General features: G+C 41.3%; 1 protein-coding gene across 17 annotated transcripts in view; it reads right to left on the bottom strand.

Moving 5' to 3' along the window:
- kmt2d (lysine (K)-specific methyltransferase 2D) overlaps positions 1-21,935 on the bottom strand; it is a 234,870-nt gene that overhangs the window by 162,187 nt on the left and 50,748 nt on the right. For all 17 annotated transcript variants that reach the window (XM_041180424.1, XM_041180425.1, XM_041180430.1 and 14 more), the window contains 6 exons: positions 19,511-19,620; positions 18,294-18,456; positions 15,348-15,519; positions 13,355-13,469; positions 11,876-12,063; positions 10,983-11,134 (listed from right to left, as the gene is read on the bottom strand). In XM_041180424.1, coding sequence (XP_041036358.1) covers positions 10,983-11,134; positions 11,876-12,063; positions 13,355-13,469; positions 15,348-15,519; positions 18,294-18,456; positions 19,511-19,620 — 900 coding nt within the window. The remainder of the gene's footprint in view (positions 1-10,982; positions 11,135-11,875; positions 12,064-13,354; positions 13,470-15,347; positions 15,520-18,293; positions 18,457-19,510; positions 19,621-21,935) is intronic.

Below are 21,935 nucleotides of genomic sequence, written 5' to 3'. Positions count from 1 at the left end.
CAGCTTTAACTAAGAGACCTGCCTGGATTAACTCTTCCACCACAACCTCTTATTGTGAATAACATGGTAGCAGAGGATGAACTTTAAGCTTTGCTGATTAATTGCTGTATGTAAAGCTTTCTGCCTCAGTCCTCTGAAGGAAAAGAAGTATACTGTTACTAACAATCCAAGTTATGGAATGGAGGAAGGATAGTACAAAATTACAAGCTTTGACTATCCACCAATTTTTTTTTTTCTGACAACCTTAACAGCAATGGAAGGCTGAAGTTGAAATGTGGACCTGGGTTACTGCTATACCCCAGAAGAAGCAAGGTATAGCTTTGGTGTTATCATTACCAGCCAAAGGTAAGATAAGGTGTAAAGTATTTTCAGAGTAGAAAGTGGGTGATTTGGATTGTGAAGAGGGATTAAACTGTCTGATACAACTTCTGGATAAGTTCTGCAAAAAGGATGAGTTAATTGAAGTGTATGAAGCTTGGATGATCTTTGATAGGTTTAAGGAATCAGATGCTCAGTCCATGGAAGAATATATAATTGATTTTGATAAATGGTACAGGAGACTACAGTGATTTGAACTTGAAATTCCAGAATCGGTATTGGCACTTAAATTACTGGACTATGCTTGCATTTCCCATGTTGATAGTCTTTTAGTACTAACAGGGGTTCAGTTCTGTGGGAAAGAATCTTAGATCAAATGGCCTCTGCCCTAAATTTCTGGGCTAACAGTTGTTCTCTGCCACTCTTAGCAAATGTGAACAACTATGCTGTAAAACAAAGGATAGAGGATTCAATGGTGACTGAATTTCATGGTCAACCAAATATTAGATGAAGATTCCAATACAAAGATGAGGTTAATGACAAGAAAATGGTCATAAACCCTAGCCAATTTGAGAGTCCAGACAGTGTCTGGGATGGTGACTGCAGATACTTAAACCCAAAAAAATGCAAGGGGAATGGTTTTTTGGTGTGATTCCCAGGACTATTACGCAATGAACTGCCCACAGCAAAGGAATTGTGTTTTTTGAAGTGACCCACGAGATGGATTCATCTGAATGATGAGGGTGACTGCCATGATGGAATTGTATTGATCAGAGTTTGAATCTGGTGATAAGTATCTTGATGGTAGATTCCTTCAACTGTGTAGTTCTGGACAGTGGTTGCACTTCTATGGTATGCAGCATGGAGTGGCTTAACTGCTATCTGGAGTCTTGATGTGGAAGGTCAAGGAGTGTGAAAGCTCTACCTACTTCAGGTTCAAAGATGACAATACATTAACATCCTCCACGGGTGGTCCTCCTTTTTAAGATAGCAGGGATCAATCTGTTTATCAATACCAATGCAGTTGCTAGCAAGATACCACTATTGCGGAGTCAATTTGTGTTGAAGGTGGCTCAGATGGCCATTACTGCTTGCCACTAAGGAAGCCAGAGATTTCTCATCAAAAAGTTCATGAAGTTTTGTAAACTGCTGAGAATGAGAATTTGGTGGACAAAAAGATCATTTTGGAAATTAGTTTGCAAAAACTGAAGACACTGCTTCAAGATACAGGAATGGTCGATAAAGGATATGATATTGAACGAGTCACTAAGTGTGAAATTTGCCTTAAATATCGCAAGACACCTCTGACTTGAGCTGCCACTAGCCAGTGAGTTTAACGATGCAGTGGCAATGGACTTGAAAGTTTGGGACAAGGATAGGGGTTTTTTACTACACTTCATAGGTATAGCAACCAAATTTACTCTATCCACTGATACACAGTAAATGAGGTCATGGAGAAATGGGTAGGAACACCAACGCAGTTACTCACAGATAATTGTGGGGAATTTGGCAATGAGGGATTTTTGAGATGTGTGAAAATTTAAACATAGTTATGTACACTGCAGTTGAGAGCCTGTTTAGTAATGGTCTTTGTGAAAGAAACCATGCAGTAATAGATGACGTTAAATAAAATATTAGCTGATTAACCAAGTTGTAAACTGCAAATGGTGCTAGCATAGGCGGTGCACACACACAACTCTCTGCAAATGGTTGGGAGGTAGTCTGTATCAGTTGGTGTACAGAAGAAATCCAAAGTATTGTCAGATGCTCCCCCTGTTCTAGAAGGACTAGCGTTAGCTCCACTTTTTTTCTGCTCATCTGAACACTTTGCATGCGGTCAGAAAAGCTTTCATTAAAGCTGGTTTGAGAAAATTCAGTGGGCCCTACCGCATAAGACCATCAGGAATACAGTTTAGACAAGGAGACATGGTGTATATTATAAAAGGGAAGGCCAGAAAGTGGAAAGGACCTGACAACGTTACATGGAGTGACGGGGAAAGTAGTGATTGTGCAACATGATATTCAAACTTAGGGTACATTCTTCACAGTTAATTGGTACTGAATTTGCTCTTTGCAAGTTCTGAACAGGGCATAAAATGTGAGGAGGCACCATGCACTTAAACGTGTTAGGTAGTTGAGGAGCAGACGACTGCAGATACAGGGTTGACTATGAATGAAGTAATACTGAGGTACAGTACAATGCTATTCATCCAAAAGGGCAATTACCCAAAGTAGGAACAAAGGTAACATACATGCCAGAAGGGACCAGTGTGTGGAGGGATGCCACCATCAGGGAGAGCAGGAAAGGCCACAGGTAAATACAAACATTGGCTAAACATGCAGGATGATGCACAGGAGACAAGACCTATTGATTGGCAAGCAGAAGTAAAAATGTAGAAACCCAGAAAGGGCAGTATGAGTTCTGAAAGTGGTCATCGCCCTAGAAAAAATCACGGGCTTGTGAATGGCATTCTGGTCACATGGGAGGACGACCATAGTAGCAGTCCAGAAAAGGAAATGAAGGTGAGTAGAGGCCGTAGCTTAAGCAAGGAAGACTAGAGAACAAGCTAGCAATCTCAGAAGTACAAATCCTTATGACCAAGATTCTAGTAGCTGCTAATAAATTGAAAAGTAAGCTGATAAAGGAAGCCAAGCAGTTAAAAAGTTGGAAGGAATTTGGGGTATATTCTGAAATACCTGACCGAGGACAGCCAACTTTATATCACAGGTGGATCTGTACAGAAAGGGTACTCCCAGACAGCACATAAGGCCCAATTGTGATTAGTAGCCCAAGGCTTTGAAGAGACCAGGAGGTCAGGATGGACTCTGCTACAGCAGGGGAAATTGAGTTTGAATATTTTTTTAGCTATTTTGGCATCCTATACCTGGGAATGCAAATCGATTGATATAAAGGCTGTGTTTTTACAGGGGGAGACGCTTCAAAGGGAAGTTTTTTAAATCATCCAAAGAAGCCAGGGATGTAGAAGGAAAGCTATGGAAATTGATTTAAGTGTATTTATGGGTTGAATGATGCATCAAGGGTATGTTTTTCTGTGGGGTCTGTCTTGTTGAAAATGGGTTGCATTCAGTTAAAGGCAGACCCTGAAATGTTCTACTGGTACCATAAGGAGAAACTAGCTGGGATCTTTATCATGCATGTTGATGATTTCCTGTGGGGAGGATCTGTAGAATTTGAACAATGGGTAATCAAGAAAATAAAGAAGGAATTCCAGGTCGGAAGTCAGGCTTCTGGGGTCTTTAAATATATTGGTTTAGACATTAAGTAGAGCAAGTTAGGAGTGAAATTGAATCAACAAACATATCTAGAAAATGTTAATTTTATCCCAATAACTCATGGTAGGTCCTCAGAGGATCCTGCTACCAAGGAAGAAGTTTGGGTGGTTGAACTGGTTGTGCACTCACTAGGCCTGAAGCTAATTATGTGTTGGAGCCAAGTAACATGATGAAACATGCTCAGTTGAGCAAGTTCTGAGAGCAAATAAACTAAATTCTGAGATGTGCTCAAGTTTCCAGCCTTAGTTGGTCATTTTTAGTGATTTTTCACATGCCAATCTTCCAGATGGGTTCTCTAGCACAGCAGGGTTCATATTCTTGGTGGGAAAGAATGATAAATGTTGCCCACTGGCTTTGGAGGCCAAGAAAATAAAAAGGGTAGTGAAAAGCACCTTGGCTGCTGAAACATTGGCCTTAGTAGAGGCATTAGATATGGGGATTTAATTATATAATATTTCTGCCAATATATTGGACAAGGGGAAAGGTTTGCCCATAGAACATTATGTTGATAACCAGTCTCTTTGGGACAACGTTCATTCTACAGTGTCACCTGGAAAGAAGACTACGAATATACTGTGTATATATCCTAATGCAATGAAAATATTGTTTGTGTAGAAATTCAGGAATTATAGATGTGGAAACATGTGACAATTTCTTTCCATTTGTTTAAGTGTTCAAGTTTTATTGAAGGAATCTGTTAATATGGCAATCATATTGTTAAAACCAATTAGTAGTTAAACAGGTGATGGGCATTAATTATCCCAACTGAATAGAAAGGTACAGCTGGAACACTAGAAGCTACTAGGAAGTTAGTAGCACTTGAGGCATTATCTTGGAAATAAACCAGCTTTAACCAAGAAACCTGCCACAACCTCTTGTAAGTAATGCTGCAATGCATTGCAGACAAATTAATCAGGGTCAGTAACTACAATCAGACCAGAGTGCCACATAGTAGCAGGTGGTCCACATGACATCAATTGCGCTTATAGTATAAGGGTCTGGCACATATAGGGTTAATATGAGTGATTACAGTACCACCCACAGTAATGTAAGAGAATACATGACCCTCACCTAGGGGTTAGTCTAGTGTTGGACATAGCTGTGTGGACAAGCATAGAGCTGCTAGATTGAACCCTTTGCTGTATATGTGTACATAGTTCTTGTAGTGAGTAAATACATCCAGTTAATGAAGTCTTAGTCTTAAGACCCACCAAACGGTACCCTACATCATGGTGGCAGCTCTTCGGAAAACCCAGGACCTCAAACTGGAAAATTTAAAGCCACAGCATTCTGGCCTGACTGAAAGCACCTGAAGTGAAGACAGGGAAACTGCCTGAGAGAAGTTTTAAAGCAGAGGGCAGAAGAAAAAGAGCTCTACTATGCAGCTGATGACTCCAGAGGACACACCTAGCAAGGGTGAGATAAAAAAAATTGGAAGCTCTTGCCCAGAACTAGTTTATAAGCATTCTTAGTCTTTTAAAAGTCAGAGCAGCTTGTTTTCAACAGCACTGCAGCCAGCCAGAATCCCAAGTCGGCACTTGAACATGTAGTGGCTGAGCACACCCAGAAGAGGAAAAAATTTTTAACTTGGGAGAATTACAACTAAATCAGCTTTAAAGGCCAGGTTTCAAAGCTTTCGTGACACTAAAGCAAAGTGCTGAAACAGAAGTCTGCAGCCATTCTTCAAAAATTTTTTTCATGGCTGTGCGAGCGCCATTGCAGTGGGAGCCCACCAAAACCAAGTGCAGGTAAACCCCTTTGTCTTCAAACGAATGGTGACACCATCTTGAATTTCAGCAATTTCTTAAAGCTAAACCTACACATATCAAAATATTTTTAACCTTGGGTCAGAAATCCACTCTTCCAGATCAATTTGAACTTGAGGCCCAGATCAATCACCTAACTGGGGGCTTTGGAGAAAGATTCCTTAGATACATGGCTGCTTCAGGTTTGGATAAAAAGAATGAAGCTAAACAAGTTTAGTTGTAGGCCTAACAGTGGACAACATTGCTAGACAAGAAATTAACCAACTGCTACATTTAAAGTGCTACTAAAATCATGGTTTGTTTTAACCTAGGAAGCAGCAAAATCCTCAAGGGCTAAATTTTAATACGTGTCCAGCAGCCAGGAGAACCTGTCGACTCATTCATTAATTTGTACAAGATGGCTGAAGGCTGCAAATGCAGAGAGCTAAAATCTAAACTTCAGAGGTAGAACCGTTGTAGGAGTAGCAGATAAAGCACTCATCATGCTGCAAGCAAAGGAAGGATTAACACTCTAGGAAAGCTATCCAGGTTGTTAGCCTGAAATCCATGTGTAGCACAGGTCCATTTTAAGAGGAGAAAGTAAACTGCAGTACAAAGGAAACTCCACATTCCAGTTAGTTGAATAGCACAGAAATGGGGACACTTCAGGCCAAGGGAAGCAATACCCTAACTGACCAGTACATCAACCATGCCAGCACTGTGGAGCAAAGCACCCTCACAGGCAAGATCAATGTCTTGCAATTTCAGCCCAATGCTTTCAATGTAAGCTGTGTCAGGCTAAAACGTTTAAACTCTCAGAAGACCCAAAGGTGACTCATGAGGATCAAGACTGCACAGCAAGTGGACACACAGCAATGTTTCTTGGGTGAGGTCAAAGATCCTGGCTTTTTGTTCTGGAATGTGGACATTTCAGTTAACAGCTATCTCAAACTTTAAATTGGGCACCAGAGCCAGTATTACAGTCCTATTGGACAGAATCATGGCTGAGACCCCTCCTGGCTTCAAACACCAGACACCATTCTGGGCCTGGAGGAATTCTACTTCCAGTCATAAGAATGAATTTGGAGCCATAAAGTATGGCAGCAAACAAATCTTCAAGCTGATGTATGTCACCAGTCTCTTTTTTTTCTCTCAAGCAGAGATGCCTGTATAGCCCCAAATCACCTCAAAACAGATGTCAAGACAACCACTGTTATAAATTATACAGAACTACAAATTCCCAAGAGCTCAAACAAGAATATCCTGACTGGGATTTCAGCTCTAAACTGTCTTCTCCCTTTGCACAGTAGGTTTGTCCATTCTTGTTACAGGTGCCAGAAAGCCCTGATTTGTCTCACCAGCCAATCACACTGGTTACCACAACACCTCCAGTAGAGGATAGACAAGAGCCTCTGCCTCCAGCTCTGACAACTGTTGATGAGGTCAACACTGCAACTCCCAGCCAGCATGATAATGCTGGAATCAAATAGCCATCCATTGCTGACAGGGCAAAACACAGCCAAAAGCAAAGGTGAGCTTACTACTTTTGTTAATAAATTTCATAACAGAAATAGCCATTTTCCAGCAGAGGGCATCACGACGAAGAAAGAATTCATAGAGATGAGCACAATGTTCTCCCACCTGGCAAGAAATGGGATGGAACAACAGCTACCCATCAAATCAACAGCAGTTCAATACCAAGGAACAAAGAGGATGAAGAGACCCAATGCCAGGAAAATCTCAATCAACAGTTTACCTACAATGACAGCCTACCACTTCAACAGGTCATGCTAACAAGACATGGAAGGGTTATAAGGCCACCAGAACCTATGAACTCAGACTTGAAAGGGGGAGATAGAGTAGTAGTAATGTAAATGCATGGGGTGAACTAAATTAACTTGCAATACATTGGCTAAAGACTGGAGGGGTAGTATAGGGGTTTAGCACACAGGGTTAATGTGGGACTGAGTACAGTTCTGCCCACAGTGATGTAAAAGAACACAATCTGCACTGAGGCTAGTCTGGTGTTGGACAGAGCTATGTGGACAAGTATGGAGACAGTTCCTAGTTTGAAACCTTTCACTGTGTGTGTGTGTGTATATATATATGTGTGTATGTGTGTGTGTATATATATATATATTATATATATATATATATATATACATACACACACATAATTCCTCTAGTTAGTTAACCTACTTAAGACTTCATTAAGAGCCAATGTCTGACAAGAGATTCTAAAATGTGATTCAGAAGTTATGTTTATAAAAAGTGTTACTCAAATAAGACAGGAGGACATAAGTGCACACCATGCATAAGATTTTATGGGTTAGCTTGTTAAAACAAAAATGGAGAACACTGTACCAATTATTTAAGCAATGAAATGTCTTTGAGAAGAGGGGAGGTGATAGGGTAGTGGTATTGTCACTGGACTAATATGCCAGAGACCCAGGTTAGGATCCCACTACAGCAGCTGGTAGAATTAAAAGCCTACTGATGACCATGAAACGATTGTCAATTTTTAGTTTTTTAAAAAACTATCTGGTTCATTAATGGCCTGTATGAAGGAAATCTGTTATCCTTGCCTATTTGTGACTCCACAGCAATGTGGTCGACTCTTAACTGCCCTCTGTTTTGCTGGGCCATTTCACTCCAATTGCAGCAAGCTGCTACAAAGTCTCAAAAGGAATGAAGCCAGATAGGGCACCTGGCATTCCACAACAGCAAACTCAGCCCTGTCAATCCTGCAAAGTCCTCCTTACTAACATCCAGGGGCTAGTGCCAAAACTAGGAGTGTGGTCTCTCAGACCAGTCAAGCAATAGCCTGACAGTCATCCTCAGGGAATCATACCCAGGGCTGGTGATGCCTGGGACATTATCCATAAAGTACGTCCTGTCCCACAGGCACAACAGACCCAGCAAAGGTAGCAGCACAGCCATTTCAGTCAGGAGGGAGTTCTCAACATTGACTGTGCCCCCCCCCCTCCATGAAGTCTCATGGCATCAGGTCAAACATGGGTAAGGAAACCATCTGCCACATACTATCCACCCTCAGCTAATGAATCTGTGCTCCTCCATGTTGAGCACCACTTGGAGGAAGCACAGCGTGACAAGGGTGTGGAATTTCAATGTCCATCACCCAAGAGTGGCTCAGTAGCTGAGTCCTAAAGGACATAGTTGCTAAACTGGGTCTGCAGCATGTGGTGAGGGGAAAAATATACTTAACCTCCATCCTCACCAATCTAAGTTCTACCACATCCAGTCATGCATGGTGGCGGACAACCACTGGAGGAGGCTCCACAAAGATCCCCGGTGAGCCCAGAACATCAGTGGAAAAGATAAAGCTGAAGCATTTGCCAGTCTTCGGCCAATTTGATTCACTGTGATCTGAATAAATGGCTGAAGACACTGGATATTACAAAGGCTATGGGCCAAGACAATATTCCAGCAATAGTACTGAAGACTTGTAGCTGTACTGGAACAGTGTTCTGGAGCACAACACGAGCATCTACCCAGCCATGTGGAAAATGGCACAGGTATGTCCTGTTACACAAAGCAGGACAAATCCAACCTAGCCAATTACCACCCCATCAGTCTAGTCTCAATCATTAGTAAAGTAATGGAAGGGGTCATCAACAGTGCTATCAAGCAGCACTTGTTTAGCAATAACCTGCCCATTGACCAGTTTGGGGTCTGCCAGGGCCACTCAGCTCCTGACCTCATTACAGCCTTAGTTCACATATAGTCAAAACAGCTAAACGCCCAAGGTGAGTGACTGCCCTTGAAGTTAAGGCCGCATTTGGCAGTGTGATATCGGAGCCCTAGCAAAACTGGAGTCAATGGGAATCGGGGAAAACTCTCTCCACTGGTTGGAGTCATCATGCCTAGCACCAAGGAAGATGGTGGTTAGAGGTCAATCTTCACCGCTCCAGGGCATCACTACAGGAGTTCCTCAGGACAGTGTCTTCAGCTCAACCATCTTCAGCTGCTTAATCAATGACCTTCCTCCCATCATAAGGTCAGAAGTGGGGATATTCACTGTGCAATGGTTGGCAACATTCACAATTCCTTGGACTGCTTCAGTATCTATGTCCAAATGCAGCAAGACCTGGACAACATCCAAGCTTGGGCTGACAAGTGGCAAGTAACATTCATGCCAGGCAATGATGATCTCCAACAGGAGAGTGCATAACCATTGCCACTTGGCGTTCAATGGCATTACCATCACTGAATCCCCCACTCTCAACATCCTGGGGGCTACCATTGACAAACTGAACTGGACTAGCAATATTGTGGCTAAAAGAACAGGTCAGAGGCTAGGAATCCTGTGCAAGTAACTCTCCTGATTCCCCACATCCTGTCTACAATCTATAATGCACAAGTCAGGGGTGTGATGGAATACTCCACACTTGCCTGGAGTCAAGAAGCTTGACACTGTCAAAGACAATGCAGTCTGCTTGATTGGCATCACACCCACAAACATTCACTTCCTCCACCACCAATGCACTACAGGAATTCACCAAAGCTCCTTTGGCAGCGCCTTCCAAACCCATGACCACTACCATCTAGAAGGGCAAGGGCAGCAAATAGCAGGGAATATGACCACCTGCAAGTTCCCCTCCAAGTCAACATCCTTACTTGGAAATATGACCCAGTGACAGTGAAGGAATGGTGATATAATTCTGGAACTCCCTTCCTACCAGCACTGGGTGTACCTACACCACATGAATTGCAGTGGTTCAAGAAGGCAGCTCACCACCGCCTTCTCAAGCGCAACTAGGGATGGTCAATAAATGCTGGCCCAGCCAGCGAAGCCCATATCCAGTGAATGAATTTTAAAAACCGACAGCACAAGTATGGTACAACTCCTTGATTATACCTGCATTGAAAACTAAATTTTGCCCAAGTGACTATAATGAAGGGCTAAAAATGTTTTATCATAACTCTCAGCTGTCATTCCCATTCAAATTGTATTTGCATTCAGGAGAACATGGCACTGCATTAAATGTCACAAAGTCCCAGCTCATTCAGAATGGATAGGCTGGGGTTGTTCTTGAAACAGAGGAGGCTGAAGGGGCATCTAATTGAGATGCACAAAATTGAGAGGCCTGGATAGAGTGAATGGAAGGGCCCATTTATCTTAGCAGAAAGGCCTGTGACTCGGCATCAATTCAAAGTGATTGGCAATCAGATTAATGAGATGAGGAAAAGTTTTTTTTTTCCACCCAGAGGGTGGTACAGGTCTGGAACTCAATGCCTGAAAGGGTGGTAGAAGTACAAAACTTCAAGGGCACATCCAGACATCTTTTTAAAATGAGATGAAGTACCATAAACTTCAGGGCTACAGCCCAAAAGTTGGATTAGGCTGGATGACACTTTTTTTTTGGCCAGCACAGGTACAATGGGCCAACTGGCCTCTTTCTATGACTCCATTATGGTACTATTAATCAAAGTTTTAAAAAATCATTACACTACAGATTCTGACCTATAGTTGTAACAAGGTTGAGATGACCAAATTAAATGTGCATAGAATACTTTGATTTAACTTGCAAAAACACTTGCACTGCTGCCAAGTCAATGCCAAATATTTGTCAGAAACAACCAAATATATCTAATAATTCATACCTGATTCCACTGACCCAAGTTTCAATCGCCTCTCATCAATGGGCTCAGGAGCCACAAGGCCTGAGTTTTGCGATGGGTTTTTACACCTTGTACACGTGTATTGTTGCCCTGATAAATGGAGAGGTGAAGGACCACAGGCTGCATGGATCCACCTGAGAGAGAATACAACAAGCTAATGAAAAGTGACTTTCCAACACAGAACTTTAAATTGATAAGATGGAGTAGACAAGTACAAGAAATGCTGGAAATATTAAAATTACAATTCGCTCCAAACACTTGGGATTCCTGTAGCACCAGCCTCTTCCCTAAGGGGAGTGGAGAGAGAAGCAGAGGACAAGTCACCCAAGACTGATTGCACATTCCATCTGGGAGCTAGCTAGCAGAAATAAGGGAGTAGGTTGCCTATTAGTCAAGCAGAGCATGCATGCTATGCAGTGAAGAAAACTAAGGGGGAAGCAGGGGAAGTACCTTGACTAAACCGTTTTGGAAGAGCAAGAGAATGTGTTTATGTAGAGTATATAAAAAAAAAAAAAGTTGGACGAGGGGAAGTGGAAGGTGGCCTGGCTACAGCATATGCACTGGCATAGATCAGTTGGGCCAAAGTGCCTGTTTCTGTGCAGTAAATTCTATGGAATCTTATGCAAGACTTCACTGGCTACCCTCAAAGCATGAAATTTCACCCACATTGGTTTAGGTTTCATGCACATTATTTAGTAACAAATCTGCATGAGGTGTGTGTGTGGTGTGTGTGTGTGTGATAATAGAAGACCAATAAACTTCCACATACACACTATGGTGCGATTTACTATAGATGCAGGCAACAATGCTGGCTGTTGCTAATGAACACCTTTTCCAAACCTGATAAATAATCACTAATGGCAGAAGCCACTTACCTTTGGCAGATATGGCAGTTTAATGTATCATCTGTTTGTCCATTTGTTTTACCACATATTGTGCACATGGTACTGTCCCTGTTCCTTTGCCAGTAACATTTCTCACACACTGAATAGTTCTGATGCCACTGTGCATTTGGATGCTTCCCTGCAGACCTTGAACCACAATCACTGCACACACGGCAGTTCTGCAGAAAGAAATTAAAAATGAAACTGGCTTGCAAAGCCCCTTATGAGATGTCAAATTAAGTCTTCTATCCACTTGACAGCTACCAGTGCAGCTTCAAATATTAGAAAATTAACAATGGAGCATTTCCACAACGTTGCACTGAAAACTAAGCCCAACATAGGACTCTCGGATGTTGTGTGGTTGTGCCTCAAACTTCAGGCTGAAACGGAAACCACAAATCATATCAACCAGAGTCTATCCCCCTTCCCTCCACTACTATCATGTACCGTACGGCAGCAAGTCACTGTGCATACATTCTTATCTTAAAGCAGGGGAGTGGATTCTTAAAAAGAAGTTTAAAAATCTTCTACCCTTTCCCGCTTTATATCTTCCCACACTCTGCACCATTCCTTAACCAAAAGGCCCACAAATAAGTGGGCTTTTACCCAAACAGAGATCTTATCCTCTGCTCACCTGGAGCATTTCACAAAGTTATTAACAAACAAGGGAAATTTCATACTCATGATCAGTCAGTTGTTTTGACAGGTGGCAGCAGGAAGACTTAGATGATGCATATACAAGTGCACTAGGTCAGATAAAAGAACAAAGGGACCAGCAGGACTGATAAGGAGGAATGGAATTTTTATAACAATGTTGAGCTACAGTCAAAAAAAGGAAAACAGAACCACTGCAGGTAATCTAACTTTTTGCTCATTCAATCCCTGCATGTAAATGAATTATCCAATTGTAATACAGACCAAAAATGTGAATGTTCTACAGCAACATTGAGGTCAGCTTGGAGATCAGGAGCATCAAAGCACTTGTCACCTTGAGCTTTCATGACAACAAATGCTTTGTAAAAGATGGAGTGGGGGAGGAGAGATTGACATATGGCCTCATTGTACCACCAAACTTTTGGTCTTAGTCCTTCTCTCTTCTTCCCCACCCCAGCAAATTATGGACAGTAAATTTCTATGGGTGATTGGCAAGCATACGAAAAAATTGGTCAAACAGATGAAGCTAAAGGATAGAAACACTACCTGTTCAAAAAAATTCATAGCAATATATTTTACAGTTTCACCATTTTAACCAATAGCTGAAAAAGTAATGAAGCACACCCCAGACTTCCTGATGGTCAAAAGCAAATGAACCTACTATAGAAAGGTTTGCAAACTCTCATCCACCCTAGTGGAATTCATTGTACACAGAAAATGTTCACATACATGACTGAGTATCATTCAAATCAGATTGAAGACACCATGTAAACCACTAATGTCATCTATAAAACACACACGCATACAAGCACCCACCTTGCATTTCCAGCTATCAGTAGGCAGTGACTCCATTGCTGGTTTCAAACAAAATGTGTGATAGCCCTTGTCACATGCATCACACACAAGCATCATTGTGTCTGCACCAGGCTGCCTGCATGGGATTCAATAGGAGACATTACAACCTACTCTTATGTGAATCATAGCATAAAATAGTACAACACAGAATGAGGCCGTTCAGTGCGGAGTCCCCGCCATCTCTCTCGAAGTGCGATCCATTAATCCCACTCCCCTGCTCTATCCCCATATGCCTGCAATTTTTAACTCCTTCAGATACTTATCCAATTCCCTTTTGAAGGCTGCTATTGAATTTGCATCCAACACCCTGTTGAGCAGTGCATTCCAAACCCAAACTGCTCATTGCATAAAAGAAGTTTGCCTTCATATCGCCTCTGGCTCTTTTGCCAATTACCTTAAATCTAAGTTGTCATTGCTGAGCTGAAATGTTTTATAGATGTATGTTAATAGAAATTTATACAAATATTGGTTCAAACATGGACAAAAGAGCTGAACTCCAGACCTGAAGTGAGTGGAACTGCCCTTGAAATCAAGGCTGCATTTGATTGTGTAGCTTCAAGGAGTTCTAGCAAAAGTGGACTCAATGGGAATCGGGGGGGGGGAAAACTCTCCACTGGTTGATAGTCATACCTAGCACAAAGGAAGATGGTTGTGGTTGTTGGAGGTCAGTCATCTCAGTTCCAGGGCATCACTACAGAAGTTCCTCAAGGTAGTGTCCTCGACCCAACCAGCTTCAGCTACTTCATTAATGACCTTCCCTTCATCATAAGGTCAGAAGTGGGGATATTCGCTGATAATTGCACAATGTTCAGCACCATTCGCGACTCCTCAGATACTGAAGCAGTCCATGTCCAAATGCAGTAAGGCCTGGACAATATCCAGGCTTGGGCTGGCAAGTAACATTCGTGTTACACAAGTGCCAGGCAATGACCATCTTCCCATGACATTCAATGGCATTACCATCACCTAACCTTGGGGGTTATCATTGACCAGAAACTGAACTGGACTAGCCATATAAATACTGTGGCTACAAGAGCACGTCAGAGGCTGGGAATCCTGCAGCGAGTAACTCACCTCCTGATTCCCCAAAGCCTGTCCACCATCTACAAGGCACAAGTCAGGAGTGTGATGGAATACTCTCCACTTGCCTGGATGAGTGAAGCTCCAACACTCAAGAAGCTTGTAAAATCCAGGACAAAGCAACGCACTTGATTGGCATCCCATCCACAAACATTCACTCCCTCCACCACTGACGCACAATGGCAGCAATGTGCACCCTCTAAGAGATGCACTGCAGGAACTTATCAAGGCTCCTTAGACAGCACCTTCCAAACCCACGACCCCTACCATCTAGAAGGACAAGGGTAGCAGACACATGGGAACACCACCACCTGGAAGCTCCCCTCCAAGCCACTCACCATCCTGACTTGGAAATATATTGTCATTCCTTCACTGTCGCTGGGTCAAAATCTTGAAATTCCCTTCCTAACAGCACTGTGGGTGTATCTACATCACATGGACTGCAGCTGTTCAAGAAGGCAGCTCACCACCACCTTAGGGGCAACTAGGGATGGGCAATAAATGCTGACCCAGCCAGCAACGTCCACATCCCATGAATGAATATATAAAAAGAGCACACCAACTTTCAACACAACATACTGGATTAGTTAATGGATACATTAAGACATAAAAATAGCAGTCCGATATTAGTAAATTACCTCTACACTATGTATACTGCATACTGTAAAACTATACAAATTACAGCACATGGTAGCACAATAAAACATCTTAAAAGAGCGAATATGGGCTACATACCCTCATATTTGCATATTTTGCTGCAACTATTAATATTCCAATAGCAAAACAGGTTACACAGGTTTTATCTGCAGTAGCGCTCTCCTTGACAATGTTGTATTACAAATGCAGATTGTATCTATCTGAAAGAGTTACAAACCTGCAAGTCTGGCATACTTTGCACTCGGGGCACTGCCAACCAGCACGTTTAACTGGCGTCACGACAATTTCCAGACATGCACCATGATAATGCAGTCCACAGCTGGTACAGAAAATAAGGTCCAGGAGATCCCCTGGAGCGTCACACACACCACAATTTGCCTCATCCTTTGCTAAAATGGAATTTAGAAAAAAAAAGGGTAACATGTTAAGACTTCTGTTATAACAATTTACTGCTGGTTACTGACCAGTTTCAAATCAGAGATTGGAAACCTGCAAAGATTAATCACTTTTTAACACATTTAAGTCATCTTTTTAACAGATAAATCAAGTTAGCCCTGTGTTACTCAGCAGAGGGGTCTTTCTGGTTGCTATGGGAGAAAACATCCTAAACAAGTTAATCACTGGCCTAAACAAGTTAATCACTGGCCCAAACCTAGGTCACAATACAGAGCTGGAATCACTACTGCAGTCGTTAATATTTTCCAAAGCAATCACAATCATCAGCTCCACTTTAAATTAGTTTTGGCAGCCGAAAGTAAAACTACCTATTTGGAAGTTAGAACCATTAGCAAAAGTACCCAACTAGTCAGAAAACCATTACATCTAAACACCAACACCACCATTTTTGATTTTATGCACTTTTTGTTGTAAATGAGTTCTATTTAGACGGGTTCTCAAATTGGAATTTGAGCTTGGCTGTTATCATTGGTTCACCAGTTCAACTTTCACCACATAAATGAAAGATATCATTATTTTCTGTTACGATAAAGCAAACCAGACTAAGATTATATCTAAAATACATTAAAAAGAATTAGTCTCAATAGCACTGGCAATGTAATAAAATGTGGTAAAATTGAAACAATTAGCAACCCCACCCCTTGCAGAGTATTTCCCAGGTATGCAATCTTTTGAACAGAACTCACCCACCTCCCATGTCCCCTCTTCACCTTGGTTTAATTATCACTTCACCCTCCAACCCCGCTTGAATTGAACACTGCCCTTTCTCTTCACTCCCCATGTACTGGAGGTCAATGCAAATATATGTAATGCAGTGAAGGCAATCTAATAATATTGTGCCAATGAGCAGTGCTTGGGTCATGTAGTGTGATTAGTATAGTAGGGCTTAACTAACAGTATATGGTGGTTCAACTGTATTGACATTAGAATTATCCCATACTGGATTCGAGCAACCCACTCTCAACCTTAAAATTCCAGCTGAATTGTGTATCTATTGCTATCTAGATGTCCTTTTCGATAAAGCTGAAGTTCACTAGTGAGAATAAAAGAAATATTTCACAACAAAGTTTTACTTCTCTGAGCAAGTCAAGATGGTGAAGTTCAGAAATTAGCCTGACAGCAATACCCCATAATTAGGTTGCCTGAAGGCAGGAGACTTTGGGATGGACTGAAGCATATTGAAGCACTGTATACAGGCCATTTCTAATGGACAAAGGTTTGTCAGCTCTCTTACTGTCCACCTTACCAACAAAAGATTTGTATCCCAGATTTGTCCTGTCCATATTAGTATACGGAACTGCGCTGTTGCTGTCAACGGAGTTCCAGTGGCCAAACCTCCATGTTCAGAGTTGTTGCCGGGCTCACTCCACAATCGTCCCATCAGCAAGTTATCAAGATGCAAGCGCATACTACAATTTTTCACATACTTCATGTCCCCTTTTAGATAGTATCCTGCTGTTTATGAAGCACTCTCACACATTCATTCACTTACATGAGGCATTTAAGGGGAAGCTTAAATAAGCATAAGGGAGAAAGTATTGGAGGCTTATCTTCATAGGTAGATGGGGAAAGGTGGGGGGAGGCTCAAGTGGAGCATAGATTTCTAGTTGCAGGTCATTCAGCCCAACCAACTTGTACATTATAAACAGTTCAGTATAGAAGTCCAGCTGGGTAACAGTGCATCAGGAGTTTAAACTGTGTTCATTGCCATCAAATCAAAACTCACTGCATTACTCAGACTTTCGACTCACCTCCTAACCCTACACCAATAAGCACCCATCCACATACACACCCCAAAGGCCTGTGGCTGCCATCTAATCCTCACTAACTTGTTTTACCTGTCTACCCCACCTCAGTCCCCTCTCGCATATCTTAGTTCACCTACACCTTTCCTTTCCCATTACCTTCTTCCTCACCTCCCATTTCCCTTCCTTTCAATCTGCTCCTTTCACCAACCTCACATTGGTTCCGTTATCCACCACCCTCTAAACCCCGCTTGACCTGAAAAATTCAATTTGAGCTTGACTACCAGGACACAGCCATGGGATAGAGGAGTATTAAATGCAGTCGGGAATGTAAAACCATTTCGATGTTGGGAGACATTTAGATTTATGCAACTCAAACTGGTAACAGAACAAATGATAGGTTGTATTTTGTTTCTTAAACAAATCTCCTCTCCGACCCTTCCATCTTCAAAAATGTGTCCAGCTGCAGCTGAGATATGGCTCTATGTCTACCGTTCGCTTTCCAGATTTGCCCAAACAATCACATCTAGAAAGCTGAGATTGAAGGGAGATAACCCAGCTAAACACTAACCCCAAACCTCTCATCCAACATCTGCAATCCATGCACTTGTTAATAGGGGTCAATGAACAGCAACCAGTTAATCTTGGTTGATATTCACCTTCCTTCACCGAGGATTGCTTAGACTAGTTGCAGGCCCCTGACCATTTTCTCCAAATTCAGGCCAATTAGTACCAGATATCAAACCCAGGACTTTTTGGACAGCTTAGTACAGCAAGAGACATGGCATTTACCCACAGATATTGAAGAGCCAGGTTCCCACTTTAGATACAAAAAAATAAGGCACATTCACATACATCAGCTATTTCTTGTACCAGATTCAAATATTTGCAGCTCCCTATCAAGTAGTGCAGTAAGAATGACACCTTTAACACTGAAGATTATTTAAAGCATGTGTTAGTACCTATCTCCACTGCTTTATCAATATGTTCTGGACACAGAAGGGTCAAGGATTTCATTGACTGAAAGGATCCAGATGCTGCTGCGCAGGGAAAGTGGTACGATCTTAAACATCCCTCCATCTGGCACTGGATGGTAGCGCCCAACCGTTTACAATACTCACATTTCTGTGAAACAAAATATAAATATTACTTTTAAAATGTTATACATTGCTATAAATTATCTTTAGCTAAACACTTAAGCAAAAAAAAATCAGGCAGAATGGATAACTATATTAAAAGAGTATTAAGATGGGCACATTTACATAACTGTAGATTTCAAAAGACAAATGCAGCCTTAGTAGTTTGACAGCTAAGTCAAATTGCTACACTTTTAATGTGCCATCATTCCAGTTTGCTGTAGTGCGCAATCAAGCAATGGACACAATGTTACATGTCCACAGTCCACTGCTATTCTTGCTGTTACCCTTGTGCAATAAAGATTTCATTTCAGATATCAAAATTCTCTGCGACTGCTATATAACCTACATTTTGGGAACAAGATTAAAAAAAAATATCGAGTCCACCTCCCATCTCTGGAAGACATCACAGTGAAGGAGCAAGATGAAGGGCCAGCTTCAATCATTTACTCATCCACAAAACTAAACTGCTCTATGAATTCCTATTAAAAATATGAAGGAAAAGCAAAACTATTTGCAGCCCCATTATTACATTTAATGGAGCAAGAGATACTCTAAACTACTGCAATTACCTTTGGGCCTCCCCCTCGACGATCTGGGAAGTCGGGTGCTGTTTACCAAACTAGAATTTAATACCATGCCCCTTTTTTATGCACCAGCAAAAGGAGGCAAACTGACAGTTTTAAGACATAGGGTCATCCCAGTTTCCACAAACAAGTTGAAATATTAAAATAGGACAACTGGCACTATAGCTTCTCCTCTCAAAAATTACCATGCCTCCACCAGTCAATGGTCAACAGTAACAAAAAAAAAAAACTGGTAAATAGCAGAAAGAGAGTTGTGCCCCAATATTCTATGCTGTAACATTTAGCATTCTTGAGGGTGGCCCTTGAGCAAGTTATCAGTTGGGATTGTAGTCCTAAAACTTCAGTAATCTTACAGGACAACTAATGTTTTGTTAATCAGCCCTCTCCAAGAGTTTAAAAAAAGGGTAAACTATGTAATACTCGAAGAACCCAAAGTTATGAAATTTTATCTCTTACCTGTGAGACACCTGAGATTACAGCTTTGTCCACGTTGACCAGTTTTTGCCCCTCACCCTGTTCAACACCATTTGACCAGGCTGCACACCAATGATGAGCCCAGAAATGCCCTGTGGATAAAAATATTAAAGATCAGAAACAAAATCTGTTCTTGAAGCATTGTAAATTTGATACTTTCCTTTAGGTTTCCTAATATTTTGGATTTTGTAATTGTAATGACAGTGAAACAGTCAGCATTCGCCATCATTACAACTGTGAAACCCATGGCAATTTCTGGTGTCCGCACACGTGCAGTTAAACGCAAATATCCAGAAGTTACTGTCAGTGATTTCCCCCTCATGGTGCACTGTTGAAGTTTCGCAGATGGAAATCAAATGAATTGATGTGAACTTCCACTTTTACGTGCATAGGTCTCATAAAACCCTTGAAAAGAATTACTGCATGCCAAGTTCATAATTATTTTTGAACACCACCTCTGGGCCCGAAAAACTAATTTTATATTTGTGGAATGTCAAAATTCTTCATGATTAAAAATTGCACTTTTTTTTAAAAAAGTTCACAATATTTCAGTTTATACCTTATTCCCATGTGCATATCCCAGTCTATTCCACTCTCTACAAAATGATTAAAAAGTGAAGGGTAAACAGTGCATTTTACTTCCTGGTTTGTTGCGCAGATTCTTCAATGTGATTGGCTACTTAGCCTGCTTGACGACATCACTGCTGCTGGATTTTGGAGATCCCCTATAGTCAGTGCCAGAATCAAATTAATGATGGGAAAGGTGAACTTCACCTTACAGAGATCACTCAATCTTTGTGGACAGTTTGAGGTAATTAACTTTAACAATTGTCTTTAACAATGTAATTAATTTCAAATCTATTTGTTGATCCACTATCAAATTAATATTTTAATAATATTTTGGGAGAATAAAAACCCCAATGGAAGATCTGACTATATCTAATACTGGTTAGAGAAATAATCAAATGCAAGGTAAGTCAGATCTCCAGTGTATCATGCTAAATGGTTGCAATGATCAGGCTACACTGAGTAGTGCAGAAAAGTAGTTCCATTCATTGCTGCAAATTAACCTCAAAAACTAAACAGGAATTTCACTTAAAACTTATGAACTACCCTTTTGGAAGCACCAATGACTTCAAAAATATAGCATGGAAAAAAGAAATGCTGGAGCCAAGGACATCAAATACTAGATAACAATTTTTCAACTTTTTGTACGTCAGCATCAGACCACACATCGGATTAGGTCATTAACAAGTTAGATGCATGGCAAAGGCCCTGGTACAACAATGTTGCTTAACCCAAGTCTCACAAAGCATTCTTCTTCCACTAGCATTCCATTTAATTTTTGCCATTTGCCATCAGATTATGGATATTTTTTATCCTGGGGACTGTGTATTAGGGTTTGAGCCAGATAAAACTCGTTCAACTAGGGCCCTATGGAAGGAGAAGACTTCTTTCTTGTCTGAGCTAACTTGAAACCTAAGTCATGGGAGTAAAAGACAAGTGTGCAAAACCATCACACTCTCTCTTGAGATACATTGATAAGATACACTGATACAGTTTGGTGTTTTTACCATAGTTTTGTCCCAACACATTCTACATGATTACACTAGTTACAATTCAATAAGTCAGCTGAGCCAACGGAATTCCCAGCATTAAATCAAGAGTACTGAAGAGGACATCTGTAAACAATAATAAATAAAGGTTGAAATGTTTGCAATGTCATTACTGTTTCTGGCAGCTGCACAGCAGTTTCCCTCCACATAAAAGGAGAAAAAAAAACACTTGCATTTAGCGCCTGATCTCAAACATCTCAAAGCGTTTCAATTACAATTCATTACTTTGAAGTGCAGCAAATTATGTAGGCAAATGCGACAGCCATTTTGCGCACAGCAAGATCCTCAAAAAAGCAATGAGATGACTGACCAGTTAATGATTTTTTTGGTGGTGCTTGTTAAGGGAAGAATGTTAGCCAAACTTCAGGAAGAATCGACTGCTCTTCAAATAGTGATCTTTAAAGTAACCTGAACCATTGGAACAGGCAGCCATAGCCTTGCGATATGTCTCATCTAAAAGACGATGCAGCATTTCCTCGAGTGTACTACAGCATTACTCCAGATTATGAGCTTAAATTCTGGAATGAGCTTTGAACCAAAGAAAGGTTCTGACTCAGGAAAGAATGAAGTACCATCTGAGCCAAGCTGATAAATTGTCACATACTGCAAAGAGCTGTTCTGTTGAATCGCACAGGTATCATGATGCCCAAGTGCATAAATGCACCATAACGGTGTGGTACAGAGCCAGAGACCAGGAAAGTCTCACATTTGACACCTAGTCTATAAGAAGTTATCCAAATGCAGCAGAAGCGTCACCAGTCAGGAGCAATGAAAAGGTGAGTGGAAGGAGA

The sequence above is a fragment of the Carcharodon carcharias genome, chromosome X (assembly GCF_017639515.1).
Source record: "Carcharodon carcharias isolate sCarCar2 chromosome X, sCarCar2.pri, whole genome shotgun sequence".
NCBI lineage: Eukaryota > Metazoa > Chordata > Chondrichthyes > Lamniformes > Lamnidae > Carcharodon > Carcharodon carcharias.
Note: the sequence above shows the minus strand (reverse complement) of the source record. Positions and strands in the feature narration are given on the sequence as shown.